The following is a 24,604-nucleotide window of genomic DNA, read 5'->3' on the forward strand; positions in this document are numbered from 1 at the left end:
TTCCCGTAATTCGTAGGGAAGCTATTTTATTTTACGTAATTCGTAGTGGGATGAAGCATAAAGTGTTGGCAGCCTTCGTCATTTTAACGTAAAGCGTAGTCAGCCATCCCGAATTTAGCGTAAATCGTTGTCAGGACCCCCCATGCAGACCCTCAACAAACACCCGCACATCGCGACATGGTAATGATAGTAGGGAATTGACTCTGCTGGCTGTCGATATTCCATCAGCAAAATACTGATTCAGAAATAAAATCTCCCATTTTGATATCAAGAACACATACATGTACAATGTATATGCATTAGGCTACAAGGATACACAATTTGTATCATGTATGCAGTGGGGATTTTCATGTAAGCTGTTTTCCAGGGGTCCTGGATCTACCAAGACATGTACATGTGTTCCCAATTCATGTGACAACCCTGGAGATTTCATGCACAATAGGTGCATACAAACAGTCCTGGAATATGAGAACCTGCCATTTGTACTGAGGTCTGAGGGGGGTCTGCATGGGGGTGGGTCTGCATGGGGTTGCCAGGACATTTAGTTTACCCCCCCCCCCCCCCCTATGTATTGCGCAAGGTGTAATCAAATTTAGCATGCTCAATAAGGGTCTTCTCCTGAAATCGTTCTCAGGAACCCCCATGCAGGCCCTCATATTCATGGTTTCTCAATGTGTATCTCTGTAACAGATTACTGTTAAATCTTGAAATTTTATTTTGTGGGAGGGGGGGTGCAGAAACCTGTCCATCACAAATCCATGGCATTGCAAATATGTTACCAAGCAATTATAGAATTACAAATTCTTAACACTGAGGAAACCACAATTTCCCTTTCACTACAAAATAAAAGTTTTACAGTTTAACCTATATGTAGGAGACACTGTTACACTAGTTACTTAGTACCAAACTGTGACCTGCCCCAGGGTTAACTCAGATGACAGTAGGGGTGCTGACTAAAGCCACACTGTAATTGGAGCATGTCAGTGTTGTGTCTGTAGGGGGGGGGGTGTACAACATAATTCCCTCACAGGAGACTCTAGTTCTGTCAAAATAGGATTAGGGCTGGTTCAGGCGATACTTGGGGAGGGCACACAAAGAATGTACAAGTTACATATTGGCGATTCCCATATACATTTATTTTAGATATTGACAATTAAGATAATGAAATAGGTTTAAAAAGTTTAATCCTTTCATTCTAAAAACTTGTACCGAATTTCAAGACAATCCATTTTTAGCTTCCTATTGTAAGTCATGTTGTTACATATACATAAATTCAAACAAGAAACAAAAAAGCTTCTTTGATAGTGAATAAAGTCATGAATTTTAACATGCTCTCTCTCATACAACCCATATAATCAATACAAATCTTATTTGGCCAAATGGTATGTAAGAAAACAGTTTTTCAAATTAAAAACTTTGAACATGAATATGCAGTATGAATCAAGTTTATTTGCCTTTGTTTGTGTTCTTTTTTTGGGGGGGGGGGTTTGTTTTGCAAATTTAAAGCTGAATTCTGCATTTTTCCTGTAAATGAAATAGCAATAGTAAGAAAGCCATGCCATGATTGTAACCATGTCCCAGATTCAGACCAGGGAATTGAAAGTCATTCCAAATTGAAACTGTACCATCTTTCACCTCACCTTGTGCAAGAACCACACTCCACATCCTAGCGTTTTTATTGATTTTTCTGGGACCTGTAGAAAGGAGATACAGTTTCATCTGTCTGTCTGATGTTCCAAGTACATTTTGGATTGAATTCAGACTGAAATCAGCACCCCTAATACATTCTTTGACATTGAAAATTGAAATGTTCTTGGCTGTAAATGTTGCTGCCCGTACAAATGTAAGTGCGGGCCTGCATGCTCTTTAATGTAAGGGGTAGGCATCCTATTTTTGTTTCCCGTAATTTGTAGGGATAACCATATTACTGTATCTACGTAATTCGTACCGAGGCGACCAAATTTAGCGTAATTGCCTTCCTTAATTTAGCGCAATACGTAGGGGGTTCTTCTGAATTTTAGCGTAAATCGTTGTCGGGACCCCCCATGCTGACCCTCGTAAGTGTACTGTTACTTTAAATGCAGAAAAGTTAGCGATGGTTATATAGTTTTCATGGTGGCTGCTTCTCCGCAAACTTGAAACCACTACAAGAATAGTTTGGAGCTCCATGAAATACTATTCTGATTATGCAAATGACTTGCACATCTGCATAATTTATGTCCAGGTCAAAAGATACAAAAAATTGAAGTTCTGCTGCAGTACCAAGGTGGCACACCAGGGGGCCCCAAATCAACCCTGACCTTCGTCTTCCCAACCAATACCCACATACCAAATATCATTACAATCCATCCAGAGGTTCAAGAGTTATGCTAACCACAAATATGCAGAAACAGTTACACAGACAGGCACACCAAAAACTATACCTTCATTTTTCATGAAGGTAAAGATCTGTCTTCTTCTTGTCTACCCCCTTGTCTAAATGCTATATGCATACTATATAATGTACAGTTACTGTATTATATTTGTTAGAAGCGACTGTTATGTCCGTCTGTAGCACCCTGTCCAAGTATCTAGTACACTGTAGGTGGTTTCCAACTGGTTTTCTGAAAAGGTGTCGGTGTTTACATTTGCAAAATTAAATTCCTACAAAGTTAATGCATTCACAGTAACCCGTGGAATGATATCATGATCGTTCATGTTGTATTCTGAAACTGCAAGTTTACCAGTACCCTTGTCACGTTCATGTTTCCTGGCTCCTTCCTCTGCTGTTATTCCTGGCTAGGTCTAGTCTACCACACACAAAAAGGGAAGGGCGTAACACAGAGGTTATGAAAAGTCACAGGGACCCTTGTTTCCTGACTCTTTCATGGTGGTATACAGTATAACGCTAGTTCACCTTTATCTGCGGGGTAACCTATATCCGTTGTTTTCAAAATCAGGGTATTTTGGGTGAAATATGACTTCAAACTGCTGTATTTTGAAAATATTACAATTTGAAACAACCGTCCGTCGACTTGATATCCCTATATGTGCTGTTTTGAAAAACAACGGATAAAGGTTACCCCACGGATAAAGGTGAACTAGCGTTATATGCACAAAAGGAAGGGGTGTAACATATTGGTTGTAAAAATAACCCACATGATTTGTGCCTTTGCTGGGGCGTTAGGCATAGCAGGAACCAAAGTACATTGTTTATCATCAATGTGTGTTTTTCGTCTGGTTTCTTCTACATTTATGATATTGATTTTTCAGGGCCCCTGCATATGATATAGGCCATATTGATTTGATTATATGGATGACATCCTCTGGGAACTCCAAAAACTGATATGAGCATTATGAATAAATAGCCTGAATACCAGACACCTGGCTGGATCTAAAAATATGTTAGATTCATGTATTTTTGAGATCAGGCCAGGGTCTTGTTTCCAGGCTAGTGAATGAAAAAAATTTTTTTCAGGCATTTTCAAGAATGCCTTGGATCAAAATTCTTTTTTTTCTGCATACCTGCACAGGTGTAGGTAACATAGGAAATTACCTGTACCTGACAAATTTTCACCACTCAGAATTTAGGAAGTAATAGTCATACTATTATTACTAAAATCTATTCAGAAACCATTGGCATGATTTCTTTCTATACTTCATAGGTGGTAACAGTACAATGCAGCCAGTAAAAGTCCACATCATGAAATCTGTATACATGTATAAACCCAGTACATGGACCAGTGCAGGTTAGGTGCAGGTAGACATTAGGAATACCTGCACAGCTTTGATTTTACCTGCACTAACCTGCATATGCAGGTGGTATTTCTAGCCTTGTGAAGTGTATGTGCCTTAGAGAAAACCAATGCTGCATTAATAGATCACTTTAAATTTACCTTTTTTTCAAATATGGCCGTCTTGTACTTTGTAGCTAGGGTACCCTGCAGTAGTACAAGGGTCCATGCAACAATCCTTTGCATAAAACTGATAAGTCAATACTTATAATTAGATCTTATGGCCCTTTTGTAATGATAAAACAATCAATCGGAGATTGAAATTACATGTACAAGTTGATCAATGAGACGATTGTCTCTAAGCACCCCCGTGGGGCTTCTTGGGTCATTTAGGACAGTCGATCAGTGCGAGCTGTTCTTCCAAGATATGCCCAATCATTATCATCGTGGATATGCTTGTTTCTTTCATTATGGGACAGTCAATTACTCATAAAGCATCGACTAGGAAGTACAAGGGATTGGAATTACCTGTACATAGAGATTTCATTGCGAATGTTTCATTCTTCTCCATTTATTTTCTTAAGTTAATGCTGTATCCGATCAGTTTGATAAGTTGCATTTTCCAACATTCTTTTACCAACCATCATACAACATAGGGCAGGGAATATACTAGTATTCTTTGTTGAGTCCTAAAATCAACATGGCAACATTGTTTGATGGAATGTTGCATGAATGCCTGCCACTGCCCTAATGAAATGAATTGACCTGTACTGGCTATTGTGAAGATTGGAACACTCTAGATAGGACACCTCAGTAACCACATGTGATACACAAAATGTTTTTTGGGATAATGTGGAAAACCTTCCAGTTGCCTACTGTACAAGCAAAAATGTTCACAGTGGTTTTATGTTCACGTCTTTTGCAGTGTACGCTTCCTCTCATATTTTGATTTGAAAGAAGTGGGTATCTGACTTTGAGAAGAGCAAGTTGACCTGCATACCTCAGGTCGCAACTTTCTCCTCCCTCACCTAATGTTTGGCATTACTGGGTGTTATTCTGCAAAGTACTGATCATAATGATTTAAACTTTGATAGACATTCATAAAAGGCTTTATACGTCATATTGATGACCTGAAATTTGAGTGCTTGTTTCTTGGTGAGGTACATTTGTACAGAAATATTATATTGGCCGAGTGGGCAGAGTGTTTGCCTAATGCATTTGGTACCTGGTCATGAGTTTGATATCTGGCCAAGTCATACCAAAGACTTAGAAATTAAATGGCACATGTTGCTTTTCTCTGTGGAAGAGAAGAGTAACGTACTTAAACACACATCACTACCTAGCCCCGTGCTGTAGTGGCTTGCACAAATGTGTGGCTCAAGGGCTACAGAGATAGAGATGGGACCCCCCCTAATCATCTGTTACAGATGTACGGGCAACATTAAGTTTTTTACTTAACCCGTATATTTACATCATTCTGTGCTTTTCGTCTTCCTTATGATATAACAGGCAGCCTTCTTCAATGGACCATTAGAGCAACCTAAGCTATTGCAATTGATTCTTAAGTGCTATATCCTATCTAAGTAATGCAATTCTAACGTAGTTTCCCCTGCCTTTGATGTTCCCTCAGACCTTGGACTTGGACAGAAGCGGGCTCAGCAAGATGAAGAAGTCTGTCAAGGCCATGGTCACCTCTGGAACAAGTAAGATGTTTTTCACAGATTTTGACTGTGTTTTACCCATTTATAATTATAATACTTTAGACTTAGATACCAACTGAACCCTATAGTGCCTTAAACTTTAAAGGATGAAATTACTAAAATCTATCCTTTAGGAGTATTTTACTTAAAAGTAACCTGCCAGTACATTGTGCAGAAAAGTTCTTAACTCTTGAGTCTTCATAATCTAATTGAGTCAATACCATACAAATATTCATCATTGTATATCTGAGAGACATTCAGATTGAATTTTGTGCCAATTATTATTACCATAGTTTCTTTCAGATCGACTCATTTATTTGATTTTCCAAGCTGAACGCTGATCTTCTTTTTACAATTGCACATGTAAGCTTGAAGAACATCATTAATTGAACGTTATTCGTCCTACTGCTTAATTCCATTGTCAGAGTGATAACACTAATTCACTTAAGCTTTAGCTGTGGGATTATAAATGTACCGGTTACCGTATATCCGTAATGTTTTCAAAACAGGCTAGTTAGGGACAAAAAGCCGTTGGATGTTGGTTTCAAACTGCAAAATTTCACAATCTTATTTCAGAATATTGCAGTTTGTATTGTATTGTAGTTACTCCACAAATAAAGGTGAACTAGCGTTGTCATTGACGGATGTTATCTAAAACATCTGACCGTTTCCAAAATCATATTCAGTGATGCTTTTAATAATTCCTTTTTGGCACAGCGTTACATGTAGTTCAACAATTCTAATTCAAAAATCATGTGTATGTGACAGTCTAGTTGGGAATGACTTTGACAAGATTCCATATCAAACATATACATATACATGATATTGTTAGAGATTTACATTTCAAGAAAGAAGTGTGTCTGTATGTGTTTAGCTACATGAAGGGGTGAAGCGTGCCATCTCTGATTGCCTTGTCTGTTTTCTGTATTTCCAGGCCATGTTGCCAATGAGACAATGTTCAGTGAGAATATGGAGAAGCTGGGAAACAACGCCCTATCCCGGGACCATGACCCAGACATAGGTACGTACACAATCATGTAAACCAAGCTTTTGTTTGAAGGACAAACTCATCATCATTATATACAATGTAGGTAACGCTAGTTCACCTTTATTCTTTGGGTAACCTTTATCCGTTGTATTTAACACCAGCTGAGGGTATTTAAGGATATCATGGACGATGGACGGTGGTCTCAAACTGCATTATATTGAAAAAAATGCAATTTGAAACTACCGTCTATCAACGTGATATCCCTAAAAAGTATCCTGTTTTCAGGTACAACAGATATAGGTTACCCTGCGAATAAAGGTGAACTAGTGTTATACAGCAGGATAAACGTTCACCCAATGTCACTCAGTCTACAATGTATGAGCTCATATGGACATTATCTGATAAGCTACTGTCCAAGCAGAGGTTGGGCTCCAGCATTTTTTTAAATGTATTTTTGCTAGGCCTTTTGTCAGGCTTTTTACTTTGACAATATAGAGTAGACAATATTTGAGTTTTTGATAAACTCTGTGTATCCTTGCCTGCCCAGTGAATATTGTTATTTTCTAATCATACAATCTTTTTCCACTTTATGATACATCAACATTTTGAGGTGGTTTTCAACAGCTGGAAGAACTTTGTATACTTTTTTGTTACTCTTTTGTATACTTTTTCAACACACAAACGCACACTTGCACATTCACACATGCACACAAATACACACACACACTCTTTTGTTGGAATGCTGTGACTGATGTTTTCTGCTTTCTTGTTTTCTTGGCTGGTGGCGGTTGCTTGTTAAAGATACCGCAGAATATGTAGGTATGTGGTTGTCGACTGGACATGCTGTGTACATGTAGAAAAAACCCTCCCCACTACTGTTGCACTAACATGTATGTGCTGTGGCCTTTCAACTTTGACCTGTGCGACCTGCCAGCAAACTAATATAATGCTAGTTCACCTTTATCCGTGGAGTAACCTCTATCTGTTGTTTTTAAAAACATGGATTTCAGGGATACCAAGTCGACAGACAGTGGTTTTTCAAACTGCAATATTGGGAATATATTACAATTTGAAACCATGAACTGTTAGTCGACTTGATATCCCTACGTAGTACCCTGTTCTCAAACACAACGGATAAAGGTTACCCAGCGTATAAAGGCAAACTAGCGTTACTAAAATTGATGCATTTAACAAGCTTAAACCCAGAGCATATTTGCAAGTGAAATATAATAATTATAGCTTGTAATGGAAATACAGCATTTTTTTTCTGAAGAAGTTGAAGATATTCAAATAACAAACTCATAAGATGGGCAAATTATTCCGTGGCTATATACTGAAATCCCTAACATTATATATCATATTTCAACTGCAATATTGGAGCTTGTGCATCATAAGTCAAATTCTAGAAAGATGTTAAATGTTTATGAATTGTAACATTTCCGATTGATGACTTTTTAAAGGATTTTTGTTCTTGCTTCGGTCTGTTTGCAAAACATGGCATGTCACACAGACAAAGGTGGAAATGCTACTGCAGCTATAGATATGTAGCTCTATGTAGCGGTACTGTCTCTACAAGTCTTAGATGTAGTATATGTTTAACTCCTTCTTTTTCTCTCTCTTTCTCTTACTCTTCTGGCTTCCATGGACATCTAGATCAACGTGCCATCATAGGGAAGTAGTGATAATGGTGTTCTCTTCATAACTACATATAGATGTGTTGCATACTCCTCTTACAATCTACGGCTGAATCCAAACTGTAAACTATACCAATGAGTCCTTGTTTTGGGTTGTGCACTGGGGAGGGAGGGGGGGGGGGCGGTTGGTGGGGTAATAGAGGAGAGAGGACAAAACAGACTCGGCAGGTATAAGTTTGGCTACTGATGTAGTGTACTTGTACAAACACAAATGTATGTGAACACAAATCTTCTTAAAGTTGTATCTGCTTCAAGTTTGGTTACATTGAAATAATGGTTGCATCTTTATGAATTATATGGATGTTAATGTCTGCTGGGAGACCCGGGCAGTATGGCTAATGCAGAATCATTGCTATGAGTGACAATGGTTATGCAGCACCTAGTATTTACAGTGTTTTTCGTCAAATTTTTGGTCAGATTTTGTCATGATTATGACACCTGCTATACATAAGAGGATGCAACTGCTAAGCGAACAAAGATTCAACAGCCCGCTCAACGAATTTCTTAGATAAAGAACAAATTGTTTTACATTTGTATGTTGTTTTTTTTGTCTTTCAAATGATCATACTTTTACTCTTACATCTTGTATCATATTCCAATCATGAAATCAAGGGCCAGACAAATCCAACTTTGGTCTGCCATCTATTTCTGGCTTACCCATAATGACAATCTCGTCCAGCATGCAAAGGGATCTGTGAAGAGATCTGTTTGGTTTGCAGATTATAAAAGAATGTTCATTGACTTGTACTGTAGGATCTTCAGCTTTGTGTTAACAACGTTTCCAGTACGTAGCATTCTCTGTAGTGTCATAAGTGTTGGTTTCTCTGTTATTAACAAATTATATGTTGTACAAGTTTTCAGTTTTTTAGGAGCTACAAACACTAGTTATGATGTAAAGAATATAACATTTTATTTTGCTTTCTAGCTTACTGCATGAATGTATGTATTAGGGTGTGTTGTTGAATTGTTTTTACATCGTAGAAGTCCTTCCTAACTTTTATGTTTATATTTGTTTGTTTGTTGTAAAAATGTATTTATCAATATTGAGTCTTAGCCATTAGGTCTTAGCCATAGGTTACCTGAACTGGCAGAATCAGACGAGGCTCAGTTCACCTTTATCCGTGGGGTAACCTATATTCATTGTTGTTAAAAACAGGGTCTTCACCATAGGGATATGAAGTGGCCAGACTGTGGTTTCAAACTGAAATATTTTGAAAATATTGTAATTTGATTAACCACCGTCCATCCGCTTGATATTCCTAGAAAAGCACCCTGTTTTGACTAGAACTGATATAGTTACCCTGCGGATGAAAGCTTTACGTCTTGGATTAAATTCAAACGCATAGTTGTGCCCAACACTTTTGTTGCTTACATGTGCAGTAAGTAGCATTTAATGGTATTCACATCTCACTAAGCTAAGCGTATGTTACATTGAAAACTTTCCTACAAATCATACGATTTTTAAAGCTGGTTGCAACTAAAGAAGTATTATGTTATGTATTACTCGTGGAAACAAAAGGTAAAATATCATAATGTTGCAAATATATGCAGGTGACAGGAAAGTTGGAAGAACTTTTAATTTTGTTTTACAGTAGGAATGATTTTGTTTCACCTTTGACCCCACAGGAGCGGCGTTCCTGAAGTTTTCAGTCTTCACCAGAGAGCTGACGGCCCTCATGAAAAGTTTGGTGAGAAACATGGAGTTTGTTCTAGGGTTGGACAAGTTTCATGAAATACTGTAAATGTAGAAATGTTCGCGGTGGATTAATGTTCGCGGTTTTTGCGGTGACCACTTCACCGCGAACTTAAAACCACCGCGAACATTTTTCTATTATGGTATTAGACTGCAGTCTATGGTGTTACCGCGAACTTAAAACCACCGTGAAAAGTCCTTTTTCCCGCTACCGCGAAATTAAATCCCCGCGAACTTAAATGCATTTACAGTATTCTATTTCTATTGCGAACCAACTTTTCACTTGACCAAAATTTCGATAAAATTTTTCACTTTCAGCAATGTAATTCTTTTTTATTGGCTCTATTTTTCTGTGTTGACCAATGCTTTATATCATGACTGTGAAAAGTAACAAGTTTATGAAAATCTCACTCATTGAAAAATCTTACTTGCCTGATTGGGTAAGTAGGGAAGGACATGCGCTTGCCTGATTGGCACTTTCACTTGCCAGGGACAATTGGACTAGTGGACTTGTCTAACCCTGTGTTCTAAAAGATATCTGTATTTCATAGCACAAAACCCCTTTAGTCTTCCAATGAACAAAATTTGCTCCTAAAATTATGAAAACCAATAATTCATTCCTTGTTGAGTTATTCTGTTCCAAAGTCTCATACAAAACCTTGCCTGCAGTTCTAGGGATATCTGCTAGGGTGCCAAAATCAACAGCACTTTCTCCTGAAGCAAATCCTGACTGTCACTCATAAATGATGACCATAGCATGTTGAGAACATCAGGAACTGTTATGAAAACTGGAAGTTTCACTGCTCAAGAGATTGTAAAAAAATAATTAGGAACATTTTGTTGTACTACTGATACCTACCGTCACTTACATGAACTTGAAGATTTTTTTTTTGCACTGGAATGTAATTTCCAATTCATAGTACTTCCTGAGCCAATGCATTTGCAGTCATCTTGCTTGTTATCTCAGCTGCTCCCCCTGTTGTCAAACAATGGCATTGCACCTTGAGCTTACATAATGGGAGAAGCAACACTATGACAACATATACAATTTCCATACCATAGCTTCAAGTATCGATGCATACTTTTTAAGGAAAGCAGGGCAACATATACATTTGTATAAGTTTTACATTCAAAGCTAATACCTGTCATAATTTTTACAATGTGTTTTGTATTTTATTACTCAAAAGGTGCAAAATCTGAACAACATAGTGATGTTCCCACTAGACTCCTTATTGAAGGGGGACCTAAAAGGAATCAAAGGGGTAAGTATTTTGAGGAATTTTGCATTTGAATCATTTAATTTTTAGAATGTTGACTGTTTTCTTTTTCTTTTTAATATTCATACAGAAATGTCTGGTTAAGTTCCCTCATAAGTTTCAGTAGAAGAAATGGTCCTGAAAAAACATGTACATACATCATCTTAATCATGTAATTTTCTTTTTTCCAGGACTTGAAGAAACCATTTGACAAGGCTTCCAAAGAATATGATGCCAAATAGTAAGTATCCAGTCTTACTATACGCATTTCCACTCTTTCTTTTGCAATTTTATTTCAAACTTTGAAAGGAAACTACATTTTCTAATACAACAGTTAAGTGTTTTGAAAGGTGCCCCTTTTTTTAATGTACTCCACTGTAAATAGTCCTTTCTAATAGAAAATAGATTTGGGTAGTTTTACAATGTTTTACAACACTTCTTTCTTCATCCAATGTAGTTCCAAGATAGAGAAAGAAAAGAAACAGCTTGCTAAGGATGCAGGACTAATAAGAACAGAGGTCTCTGGTGCTGAGGTGAGTCAACAATACATGCATGTATATCTTTGCTACATGTATCTTCTGTAAAGTGGAGTATAATACTAGTATCCTAACAGATAGGGCCAGACCATTCCTGTTTGTAATGGGTAAAAACTTTATATTTGGTTTATATTACAAGGGTCAAAGAAGCCATATAAACATTTATGTCTGTGAGTGAGTGAGTGAGCAGAAGTATGTATGACGGTTTTAGTATCATCCACTTCAGTGCATGTTTATAGACTGAAAGAGGAGAGAAGAGAATGATTTATTTGTAAAACGTCACAGCCGAATTATGTAATACAGTACATGGGAGAGTCCTCACATTCACAAATCGTAAGCTTTTAGATTACAATTAAAACAACTAAATGTCCATTATAAAAACATCAAACTCCGTATAAAGAATACAAGTTACTCTCATCTTTCTCAAAAGAAATGATTTAAACACAGACTACAAAATCATTATGACTTCAGAAGTCAGTTTTGTTTCATCCATGTTGTTTTTGTTTGTAGGTGGCAGAAGAGATGGAGAAGGAAAGAAGAATGTTTCAGTTGCAAATGTGTGAAGTAAGTATACTGCAGCAGCGTGCAAAATACCCACTTGCACACTTGCACATTGCAACCACTTTTTGCTTGGTGCAACTTACTTCTAAACTCAGGTTGCACAGGGTGCAACCTAGATTTTGAGCCTCAGAACTCGATTTTGTTGTCAATTTACTTGGAAGAAATAAATGGACCAAGGCAGCTCTGTTTCATATCAGCCAAACATGTATGTATTATTTGTACCTTTTTTTCAGAAATTAGTGAATTGTAGTTGGTGCAACTTGAAATTCAGTTGTGCAACCTAGTCTTTGCCCTGGTTTGCACACTGTGCAACCTGGCTTAGAAAAGTATTTTGTACACTGTGCAGACATGCCCTATGTTATAGGAATTTTGTGGTAGAGATGTCACTTGCTCTTTGCTTTTTCCAATTCTCTGCAGTGTAAGTGGTAATAGTAGTAGATTGTAGTATTCTCTCGCAACCTTCTGCCATACAGTAGGCACATACTGGAACACTTTTCTATTATGATTCCAATGAATGACTGGTGGACACAAAACCCAGTGAAATCATGGCTAATATCTATGACATGACCAACTACAAATGCTCTCCTCCAAGGAGTGATTCATTACCATGAAACGCCTGAAGAACACTTTGGAATCACAATACCTAATGGGCGATAAGGGAACCTTTCAGATATATATCCTGTACAGCAAACATTAGGAACCCTTTGACTTGGGAAAAAAAAGAAAATATCTCCTTTGTGGTGTGTTAACATGTTTCTGGGTGGGTTTCTCCTGTGTTTCCCTTGAGTTTGAACTGTTGAACTGAGCTTTGGAAAGGAGTGTTCAGTATTTGATTGTACTTCTGCAGGGGTCATAGGCATGGGTAGGCAGCTATTCTTCACTTAGGCCCCGTTCATGATTCAAAAAATGAAACGGTTCTATCGGTTAGGCCTGGAGGTCCGAGAGCAAACGACAGGAAACGGTTTGCATTTTGCGTTCACGATGCAAACTTGCAAACTGTTTCAGTTCCTTGAAAAGGCAAGGTAATGCGACCTCTGACCCCTGAGGTTGTTGTGATCTTGCCCAAACTTGTACTTCTGTGTCAGATTATTGGTCTTTGATCGAAATTGAACCAATGTCTTACTGAATTCAAAGCTGGGTTCTGTTATGACCTTGGAAATGCCTCTGAAAACATTGTGGTCCCGATATATGCCATGCTATGACATTTCCACTGGATCTCCTGACACAATCCCCTTACGATATCAGGAATGCTAGCTCCTTAGTCGAACAAGAGGCGGCGCGATTATAGAAACGAATCCTATGATTGAAAACGCGGCCGAAACACCCGAATGACAGGTTAGAAATTGTACTTTTGCCCCGTGGCGCCACCAAATATGAACGCACATGCCCGGATGTAAAACGGATCGCGCCGCTTTTGCGTTCATGATGCAAATTCGCAATTCCGGATAAGGAAGAAACCGTTTCAATACTACCTCGCGAGGAGGTTCCGAACAAACCGTTTTCTATCGCTTCAGATCCGTTTCGGACCGTCCATGATGACAAAACTTATCCGTTTCAGCTGGCCTAACCGATAGTAACCGATAGAACCGTTTCATTTTTTGTATCATGAACGGGGCCTTAGTGCTTCAAAGTCTATTCATTCTATTGAGGCGTCAAACTGAACCATTGAGACTATGTTCCTTTTCCTGTTTTACAGTACTTGATAAAAGTAAACGAGATCAAGACCAAGAAGGGAGCAGATTTGCTGCAGCATCTTGTGGAGTATTATCATGCACAGAACAAGTAGGTTGCCTTCAAAGAAGGAAGATTATAATTCATTAAATTACCAGGTTGAGATGTGAGAAATGCACAGCCAGATTTGCTGGTGTACATTTGGTAAAAATTTGCCCTTATTCCTGTTTTAGCAGTGTTAGTCTGAAGTCTTTGCAAAAATTAATTGTAACATTTGGACATCTTAATACCCCTGTCACATTATCCACGATCTTCCGGATATCAATGGACAATCGGCCATATCTAAGATCGACAGAGGGTTGCGCATATTTTTCACACGAAAACCGTCCCTGTCACATATAAGTCATACTTTGTACCTTGTACAATCGTTGTACAATAAAGTTATAATTATAAGCGAGGCTTGGGCGATTGCAGCAGAATCGTCGTCTGATCAATTTTCGCCAAATGTGGCGGGTATTAGGACATCAAAAGGGATTGTACATTAGCAACCTGACACTGGTTAGTCGGAAGTCAAGTGTCAGTAATTTGCCTGTGGGGAAGTGTAGTTTAAAGCAGTGGATCCGCTTAGTCCTTGTCCTAGACGAAGACTGGACTTGCATAGTTGTTACACCGGGTACTAACACTTATTTCTATCTTGCTTCTAGTTACTTTGCAGATGGAATGAAAACAGTAGAACAATTCAAGTCATATGTGGACAAACTCAGCACTGAACTGCAGAGAGTAAGTAGCTGTCAGATCTTTAATTTGCAATTTTAATTGACTAATTTATTTCTCTTTATTCATTAAAAGACTGGTTGTTTTCTTTATTGTAATACAATTCGTTGGTTCTTGATACACTGTTAGATATGACACTCTCATGTTGAAAGGCAAGAATTGTCAGTAATTTTATCTTATTTCACCATAATGTTTTATGTATTGCCCCATGTTGTAGTTTTGGTTCTGGTCATGTAATAAGCATTAGCTGAATAATTTTTTTGTTTCTTGCCTGCATGTTATATTGGTGAAATTAAAACATGAATTACTGGCCACAAATGCAACTGGTTTATGAATGATGAAAACAAATGCTTGTGCTGTGAAAGAATATATTGTCAATTCTTCCTGAGTGTGTATATTGTGTTGTTTTTCTTTCTCAGATTAAAAGGTCCCAGGATGAAGAGAAGAAGCAGCTTGTGGAACTGCGTAACCAGCTGAGGTCATCCATGCAGATTGACAAGGAAAAAGAGGTGTGCACAGATTCTCTACACTTATTACTTTATTTATTAATCATGCAGCATTTCCAAATGCATGTTTAGCCACTATATTGGCATAACACGAACAAGTTTTGCCTTGAGTTGATAAATACGAAGTATTTAATTGTTGACGACTGATAAAAAACAACACAGCTTGCTTATATGCTAACACACTTGCATTAATGATATGTTGACACAGTTGCATTTTAATTAGTAATTTGCATGACTGCTGATGCGATACCAGTCCGAGAGGTAAGAATGTGACTCTAAAAGGCTGCTTGTTCCCTTTCTGAGCTTTCTCTTGCGCTATATTTGCTTTGTTTATTTTTTCCGCTAACCTTCCGTTTCCTACGTCTATTGTTTTCTGTTTCGTCTGCGATTTTCTTGCTTATATCTAATGTGGAACTCTTTTCTCTTCTTCCATCTTTCCTTTTCTCCCTGTCTGTCTCATGTCTTCTAAATGTTCTAACTTTGCTTCATAAACATGCCATTCACACTGACTATAAATCCAACTTTTCCTTATTTGAACTGTGTTTCAAAAATGCTTTATTTTTTTCACCCTTCCTTTTGTAAATGTTTTCTTTTGGTATGAAATATCTTATTTGCCTTTTTTATCATTATTGTTACTTTTCTACTTTGATTTCCTTACTTTTGGTTCAAATATATTTTTTTCTGTTTCTATACCTTTCTCTCATCCTCGCTTGCACCTCCCTGAAAACTGCACCTCCCCCCTGGCGGAATGGACTCTCCCTTCTCCAGTCGCCGCCGCTGTCACGTTCCCACACCCTCAGCAGAATTAGCAAACAGCATTTCGCCTCCTCCAAGAGAAGGCTCTCTCAGCACCTAGTGGACTACTCGCACTCCTTTTTGCAGACCAGCACCACCAGCAGCTCCCAGTCGCTGAACCAGACACCCGGATACCAGCTGCACCAGATGCAAGGCAACAAGGCGCACGGCTGTGAGAAAACCGGCTTTCTGCTCAAGAAAAGTGACGGGTAAGGACATTGAAAGCAGTATATTTTTTAAGACAGGTTTTTCTTCCAGTGATTTATAATTTCCAAAATTTTTTCAATGAAATATAAGCTTGCTGGCCAATTTGCCACTAGACACTACAAGGGTCTGAATGAACATATGTTACAATATACTTGAGTGTGACATGACTTGGTATTTCTGTTTTTCAGAATAAGAAAGGTGTGGCAGAAGAGAAGATGTACCATTAAGAATGGATACCTAACTATTGCTCATTCCACTGTAAGTATATGGCCCTTTTATATGTTTTTCTACCTCTTGTAAGTTAGCATTTAAGAAGCTCCCATCTTAAGATTGGAATTCCGTTTTTCCCATTTTGAAATGTGCTAATATTTTCAATATAAAAGCACTTGGTGCAAAGTCTTTACATATGATTGACAAGTATGATGCACAGTTGTGAAATATGATAATAACTTTCATGAATATTCATTTTGAAAATTTTCTTCCTGCAGGAATTCCTGCAGGAATTCCTGCAGGAAGCGTTTTTCCTGCAGGAATTCCTGCAGGAAGCATTTTTCCTGCAGGAATGCTGCAGGCATTCCTGCAGAAATTCCTGCAGGAGAAAGGTAAATTCCTGCAGGAAGAATGTTTCCTGCAGGAATTTCTGCAGGAATGGCCTTATAATTCATATCTAAATCAATGACACTAAGATAGGAGTGCTACACACCGGCAAAAAAGTATGCAACAAACGTTTTAGTAGTAGTTTCTCCTATTCATGCAACTTTTTCAACATATACATTTACATTTTGTACTACAGTTAAATGTAGAGTATAATCACACCCCGCGCAACATTTCTACCCCCAGTTCAACCTGTATGACCTCACAAGCGCCATGTTCTTGTTGACTGTCGACGCATCAAAAGCCAGCCAATTTCTCAACAGTTATCATATATAATATCAATGTCACTAAATCCTTCAAAATTATGAGGTAGTCTGGCAACATTTTGGAAGCACGACGTGTGCCCGACTCGGGGTGGTCGTGGTCGCAAGTTTGAGTTTAATCCGATTAAATGTGAACGCATTTTTTTAATCCAACAGAAAGCTTTAATCGGATTCCTCATTTAACTCACTTGTATTTTTTCATTTGAATGGGGTCCAAGTTGCCCATGACATGTTCAACAGTTGTGCCGACAGAGCCATTACGGCTGTTCACACATGGGTGTTTTCATCAAATGAAAACTGCTCTATTCGAATGCTCCTTCCATGCATGCAATGATATCTTGTAAATGCAGTACCAAGTTGAACGTGGCAAAGAATGAAAGCTCGAGTCCTTGGTCAGCAACTTGAGATTTGTTTGATCTGGTTGGTCATACTTTGACCATCATAAGATTAACACTTGAATTTTTGTTCCAGAGAATATTTCATAAAGTTTAAAATTGGGCCTAAGAAAGCCAGGGGCTTGCTTCCTCTTGTTGAAAATTCAAGTAAGTATGCGCTATTGTAATGCGGGTTCAAAGTAAGGTCAGCTATTGTTCTATAGATATGCAAAGGATGCTGGTGTCCAATTATCAATTATCAAAGGACTAATTATTCCCCAGGTCCAAACATCCTGGCTACCTGTAGTGCTGAGGACCTAAGGCCTTCAGAAAGAATCCTGGAACTTGGGGGTCCACTAATACAAGAAATTACAGACTGAAGAATTACAGAATTTCAGAAACCTAAGTTCACTTTTACACTAATCTATTTAAATATGAAATGGTTAAACCTAAAGGGTAAATCAAGGTTGTCTTTGTCAATTTAAAGGTAAACTATGAATAATTTTTCTTGAAGTTTTGTGAAAATTTGATGGTAATTGTGGACTCCACTTATAATAAGGTAATAAATAGACTGCTCAAACCAAGGAGGTTTAATATAGGCATCATGGAATGAAGTCAGCACCTCTGTGCCTAATTTCCAATCCAGCTGTGCCTTGCTCAATTTGCCCTTCAAGCTGCGTTACATTAAACAACTGCTCGCTATCAGACCCCCTTCTGTCAGTAATGACCATGGTAAAATCAGACCCGAGTGCTCGAAAATAAAAGCTGGACTGCTTCTAGTTGGGGGGGCTACTTTCAAAGTTGGTCATTTGGTCGTTTGATACCACTGTTGCACAGTGACTATGACTGCTTCCCAAAAAACCTGGTGCAGGATGAAGACCCAAAAAAAGTTTGCTTTTGCCCAACTAGTGTAACAGTGGGTTCAAGTAGTTCCTACCGTCCTTGCTAAGGAGCTCTGAGCTTTTGTGGCGACAGCGGTAGCGTACTGGATTTGTGATCCGGCTGCTGGTTTGAATCCTGGGAGTTGGGATGTTGTTTTTTCTGTTCTACTCGCCCCTCTGGTTGTTTCACTGGTTGCCACACCAGATATCGAACCCTTTCTTGAGTGACAGATAAAGCTCCTTGGTTAATAACAAAGGACACAAAATATGCCAGGAAAGGAATATACACCGGTAAGCTTGTACGGGCTAGACGAGATCGGCTTTTTTTTCGGCCCCCCCCCCAAAAAAAAACAAATCGCCAAGCTTCCCAGAAAGGCCGGTGAATCGTCTAGCCCGTACAAGCTTTCCGGTGTATATTCCTTTCCCGGCATATATTCCTTTCCCGCAATATTCCCGATTAAAAATCGGGAATGGACCCCCCCCCCCCCCACACCGAAAAAAAAAAAACGCCAATTTTCCCAGAGAGGCCGGTGAAGGAGGCTACTAGCCTGACTAAAATCGCGCTCCTAGCGGCCGGCCCTATAGTAGGGGGAGGTGTTATTTTACGAAAACGTACAGACTCAACTTTAGCCCTAATTTCCTGATGCAACAAGACGTTTTAAGGACTCCTGTGCAATTATTTTGAAATTTTCTTTCAAAAACCCCTCCCTACCCCGAAAATTACTTTTTGAACCCCAAAACGCCTATTTTTTGCCAATATTTAAAGCTACAACAATTTTGATCAAGTCTAACGCAGAACTATGGTCATGATTGGCCCTTTAATGGTTTTCCATCTGACATGCCATGCCATGAGAGTAATATGCATCATAAAAAGGGAAGGTTCAAGGTCATATTGTAGGTCAAAGGTCAGCGAAACAGTATAAAAATGCCTATTTTTGGTGCAAAATCACAACATTCTACAATTTGTCAAGTTCAATTTAGCGAAAATGTTTGTAATGGGCCATTTGATTTTCATGTGATTTTAATCATCCCATTAGCGTTTTCTGCACTGTGAGAAAAGTTCTAATTCAAGGTCATATTGCAGATAGAAGGTCACCAAAATGCTCCAGGGTCAAATGGAAAAACTGTGTTTGGTATTCTCTCGCAAATGTCAATGTTTGGGGCGTTTCAATTTATTTTGCATTATATGAGAAGGTACTAGACAGAATTAATTAGGTACAGTACGCATGACAGCCACAGCCACCTGAATTAATGTCAGTCACAAAGAAAACCAACCGACTGACCTCTTAATGACATATTACATCACAGAAATAAATGTGCATTTGGGTGCTTAAAAATGCTCTGGCATCTCCTCATGAATGTACAAAGAATTAGCATTCTCATACTCTTTTATGATCTTTTATACTCTTATAGTATTGTTAAGGCCGCAGGGGCAGTGGGTTCATCCAAAGGGTCTAGGGCAATTTAATGGGAATGCAAAACCCAATGCAGCTAACCTTCTACATGGGTCTGAATTTTTATGGCACCCTAATTAGGGCCTGTAGAGCCGCCTAAAGAGGCTAGCTTCTGCACCGGTTGACAAACCAACGCTGTATCACCCCTATTCTGTTCCTTCTCCCTCTTCTGCATGGCATGCAGGGCCTTCTCTCTTGTTTGAAGCCCTTCGTCCCATTGTTCGCTCCCACTTCCTGCAGACCTGTTCCTCATAACAGCCCTTACGGTCATAACGCATAGTTGGAATGCCATCCCCTTCCCTCATCTTGACATAAAAATGTTTTCTTGGGACTCCTTAAACGATTTCTTCTAACAGGTCTAACACTGATAGTTCTTTTTTTTATTTCTCACTTTGTTTGGACTGTAGTGACTAGTGGATTTATTTTGGTGAGGAAGCGGGCATACAAAATGCAAGTAAACCATGACACTCAAAAGTTTCAATATTAGCCTATGGTAGACTTAGAGTATAGACCAAGTCCGCGAGTGACGGCGTATCCACCACATATACGGTGAAATAGCAACAGCAATCCATTGAATACTCGATATGAAATTATCTGCATCATAATGAGTTTGATGAAAGTTCCGCCACATATAAGATAAGAAAAAGTGCACATCCATCAGGGATAGTTAGTGGCCGCTATGGAAAGATATCTGTCCACAAAAGATTATGTAAATATTGCTCAATGAATGCAGTGGAACATCTTACTGGTCAGAGTACTACAAGACCGAACAAAGAAACAGATTCACCAAACTGTTACCACTAAGGACATCACCCAAAGACTATGTTTTTACTTCAATCACAAAACCATCTTCATGTAGCAAGTAGGTCAGTTTAATGAAGAAGTCAATAGCTGATCATGATTAGACATCAGTGTTATGTACACCATACGTAACCCTGATTTTGCGAATGAAACGATATTGTTGGGGCCAATGGTTTGGCGGAAAAAACCCATAACGTAGGTCTGGTATATGAAAGTTAAATAAACTATCTGATCAAAGAAGTTGTCTGTTCATGTTATGCAATATCTCTACAGTTTGCGTTGAAAGCCACATCCTGGTTGAAGCTTTAATAACATATCCCATTTCATGTCACAGAGCTTGTCACAGCAGAGGTAGGTTTGGTTTGGTATGAAAGTTCCAATTTTCCAACACGTGGCCCATCATGAACAAACTAATTCCCCAACATTATGCTAGACCAAAGTGGAGAGGCTGATGATTAATTTGCAAAAGAACAGTTTACCTCAATGCCTTTAGCGTTAGTATTACGTCAGTGGGTTCAAAACATATATCGTGAATGGCCCAGCTCAAGAACGACGGTGACTCTCGTATTTTTATTGGGTACTGGGTACATAATAAGTTCTGCCTACTAACTTCTCGTATAATGCTGAATAGATTGAAATATCCCATAACGTGAATATTTAGAATAAAATACCAATTGAAAAAAAAAGTGTCTTTCTGTAGCATTTTTGTAACTTTCGACATACCTTTATGCACATGTATATGACCTTGAAGTTTGATTTCTTTATAATACAGAGTACTCCCATGGCATTACTTGGTCAAATGGCACATAGCAAACTTTTTTCTACATTGAACTTAACAAATTTGGGTTTTTGTGAATTTTAGTAAAAAATAGAGACATTTTTTACCATTTTGGTGACCTTTGACCTACAATATGACCTTGACTTCACCTTTTATATAGTGTCAAGTAATCTTTGGGCATGGCATATCACATGGAAAACCATCTAAAGGCCAATCAGGAACATGTTTCTACATTATACTGGATCAAAATTGTTGAAACTTTGAATTTTGGCAAAAACACATATTTTCAGTGTTGAAAAAGTAATTTTCAGCGTAGGGAGGGGTTTTTGAAAGAAAATTTCAAAATTATTGCACAGGAGTGCTTAAAACATCTTGTTGCATCAGGAAATCAGGGCTATTTTGGTATTTAGTATTAACACCTCCCCCTACCTATAGTATTGCTGCTGCCCTAGGAGGGGTCATTAACCCCAGCCAGCGCTAGATTGTGTAAACACAGGCTACTCAGCCTAAGGTGCATGCAAAAATGACTTTCAAGCCCTGTGATGCAAAAAAAAACAAGACAGTTTTAAACAGTTTGTATTTTGCCTTATGATGCAAACTGGTACCAAGGCTAAAACCAGTTCAGTTCAGAAAAAGGGATGCATGGTAATGTGACCTTTCCCACTGACACAGAAGAGGGTCTGCATGGGGGGTTCTTGGTAACGCTTAACGGTGAATTCAGGAGGCCCGGTAATGCTTAACGGTAAATTCAGAAGGTCCGGTAACGCTTAACGGTAAATTCAGGAGGGGTTACAAAGCATGACAGTAAACATTGACGTTCGTTCCTCTTTGTACGGCGCTAAACTAGGTTACCTCGATGGTTGAAAATATCAGACTAATGGCATTGTGAGAAGGAAAAGGTGCCCAGAGCCCGGAGGAATGACAGGGACAATGTCTGCTGTGTCTATGACCTTTGCTTCCCTGGGTCAGTGCTCCCACCAGAGGCGGCAACAGCAAGTTTCTTGTAGGCTGGGGGGGACTATTGCTGACAAAATTTTCAGCACATGGAGCGCCGAAGGCGCAACGCATCGTATGGGGGTAGGGGGTATGCTCCCTGGGAAATTTTTTAAAATCATGGCCCTCTGAAATGCTATTTCCTGCATTTTCCGGCAAATTTTGCTGACAGAATAATGAAATTTTCATCAAAATTACACATGGTTGTAGCAATTGACCTCCGGCCTCCGACATATTTTTACCATTTCAAGCTCGGACGGCACGAGAAATTGCCAGACAAGTCCGGGGAAATTTAAAAGTCTGGACCGTCTGAAACGCCATTTACTGCATTTTGAAGGACAAATTTTGCTGGCCAACGAAGGTAAATCAAATGACATTTTATTAAAGAGAAAATTTTTTGGGCCAACGCCCCTGAAACATGTTTTCGCCAGGTCGTCGTGAGCACCAAAGCCACAAGCCGTTGCAAGGGAGGTCTGGAGAAACCTCATTTTCTGCATTCGATGAGAAAATTTTGCCGGAAACTATGCTAAGTTGGACACTGAAATCTGTTTGAGTGAAAAGGTTTTTTGGGAGGGGGAGGGGCGACGCTTCCGCAACATATTTTTACCCGAAGCGGCCGGGAGGCTCGGAGAAATTTTGAAATCTGGACCCTTTGAAACACCATTTCCTGCATTTTCAGGGGCTCTATCTGGCATTTGACTTCGTGGGTATAAATTGTTACGAAGAATTTCTTGGTAATGCTTAACGGTGAATTCGGGATAACAAGTAACGATTAACGTGGAATTAAAACGACCAATACGCTTCACGAAGAATATACCGATAACGCTTAACGGTGAATTAGAGTGGGTCGGTAACGATTAACGGTAAATTAAAATGGCTCGTAACACTTAACGGAAAAAGGCATGCAGGCCCTCACAGAAGTGCAACGTCCTTCACAACCTTACACTTCTGAAACACAAGAGAAAAATTTGTGCCTGGCTCCCAGGATTTTAACCTGGGCCCGCCAGCTCATGAACCCAACACATTTACCACTCAAGCTAAAAGTTGACAGAACAGACTAATTAGACTAGTCAGTTGGTGTCCTCCGAACCCTACTGTGTCATTTGCACTGTGCTTCTTTGTCTATCATGATCAGAATCTCCAAGCGGATCTTGCAGGCTGACAATACTATCTTATGCAACCGTAAGAAGCTACATTCTTTCATGGCCTTTCAAGTGCCTTCAAACACATCCTGTTCAAAAAAATTTTTGATTCAGAAACATGGCCTAAATATAAGATTATTATCTAAAAACTTTTATTTTCCTGGGTGACGCCACAAAGTATGACGTCACATACCTGGATGTAACCTGGATCCAAGCTTCAATGGTATATAATATTATATTATATTATGTAAAGTGAGAGGTTGGCTAAAGTGCAATGCAGAGCACTACCTAATTTACCATTTTTCTGAATTCTAAGATTTCCATTAGTTGGCAGTTCAAAACAAAAGTGTTGAGCCAGATCAAGGAGGTTGAAAGAGGGCCAGATCAAGTTGGTGAGATCAAGGAGCTTTTATTACTCCTTAATTTGCCGATCTGGTTTAACCATTCGAATCCTGTAATCTATCCCAGAAGTGAATTTTCAGGTTTCTGCAATTTTGAAGTTCTTCTAGTTCTAATCTGGCTCAAAAGCAGTTCAGTATAGAAATATCTCAGCAAGAAGCAACCTCCTTGATCTCAGGGAGGTGTTCTGAATCTTTCCATCCAGTGCTTTGGGACAGTCCCTGTGGGACTTGCTAATTCAACTTGCTAATTGGGAAGCATGCCTTAACAATAACTGACCTCCTTTGAACCTGCATAACAATGTGCATAATTACCAAAAAGAGGAAAGTGAGTGCCTTATATACAGGCCCATGTAATAGGATTTGGAAACTACAAATAATCTCTGGAACAAACTTTTGCCTGTTGTTTCTATATAATGAATCAATGACCTTGATTGTACATTTGTGCTCAAACAAGCTAAGTACAGATTGTAGCGCTAGTGATAATGTACAATTTTGATTTAAAAAAAGGTATCTTGTCACCTCTACAAATACTAATACATTCCAGTATTTACAAGTTCAACTTCTTCTCACCTCTTAAAACAGTTATAAATATAAGTACAGATGGAATCAATAATGTATGGTTGATCTAATTGCATGAGAAATATGAATTTTTTTCCGTGGTATTCAAGTATTGGAAATAGGGAACATATCTTGTATATTTTCAAAGAGGACGTTTCTTTTGTTGTTGTATAAAGTACAGTAAACACTAAAGTGACACTCATCCTCTATC

At 38.7% G+C, this 24,604-nt stretch overlaps 1 protein-coding gene across 18 annotated transcripts in view; it reads left to right on the plus strand.

Moving 5' to 3' along the window:
- LOC118404139 (arf-GAP with SH3 domain, ANK repeat and PH domain-containing protein 2-like) overlaps window positions 1-24,604 on the plus strand; it is a 74,093-nt gene that overhangs the window by 15,136 nt on the left and 34,353 nt on the right. For 14 of the 18 annotated variants that reach the window (XM_035803136.1, XM_035803148.1, XM_035803150.1 and 11 more), the window contains 13 exons: window positions 5,344-5,416; window positions 6,348-6,434; window positions 7,203-7,220; window positions 9,722-9,783; window positions 10,976-11,050; window positions 11,236-11,285; window positions 11,502-11,577; window positions 12,091-12,144; window positions 13,838-13,923; window positions 14,517-14,592; window positions 15,006-15,095; window positions 15,861-16,096; window positions 16,283-16,352. In XM_035803136.1, the coding sequence (XP_035659029.1) occupies window positions 5,344-5,416; window positions 6,348-6,434; window positions 7,203-7,220; window positions 9,722-9,783; window positions 10,976-11,050; window positions 11,236-11,285; window positions 11,502-11,577; window positions 12,091-12,144; window positions 13,838-13,923; window positions 14,517-14,592; window positions 15,006-15,095; window positions 15,861-16,096; window positions 16,283-16,352 (1,053 nt within the window). Of the gene's footprint in view, window positions 1-5,343; window positions 5,417-6,347; window positions 6,435-7,202; window positions 7,221-8,054; window positions 8,073-9,721; window positions 9,784-10,975; window positions 11,051-11,235; window positions 11,286-11,501; window positions 11,578-12,090; window positions 12,145-13,837; window positions 13,924-14,516; window positions 14,593-15,005; window positions 15,096-15,860; window positions 16,097-16,282; window positions 16,353-24,604 lie in introns of all 18 variants that reach the window. The other 4 variants (XM_035803139.1, XM_035803140.1, XM_035803137.1 and 1 more) reach the window with 3 other exon arrangements.

This window comes from Branchiostoma floridae, chromosome 17 (genome assembly GCF_000003815.2).
Source record: "Branchiostoma floridae strain S238N-H82 chromosome 17, Bfl_VNyyK, whole genome shotgun sequence".
Classification (NCBI taxonomy): domain Eukaryota; kingdom Metazoa; phylum Chordata; class Leptocardii; order Amphioxiformes; family Branchiostomatidae; genus Branchiostoma; species Branchiostoma floridae.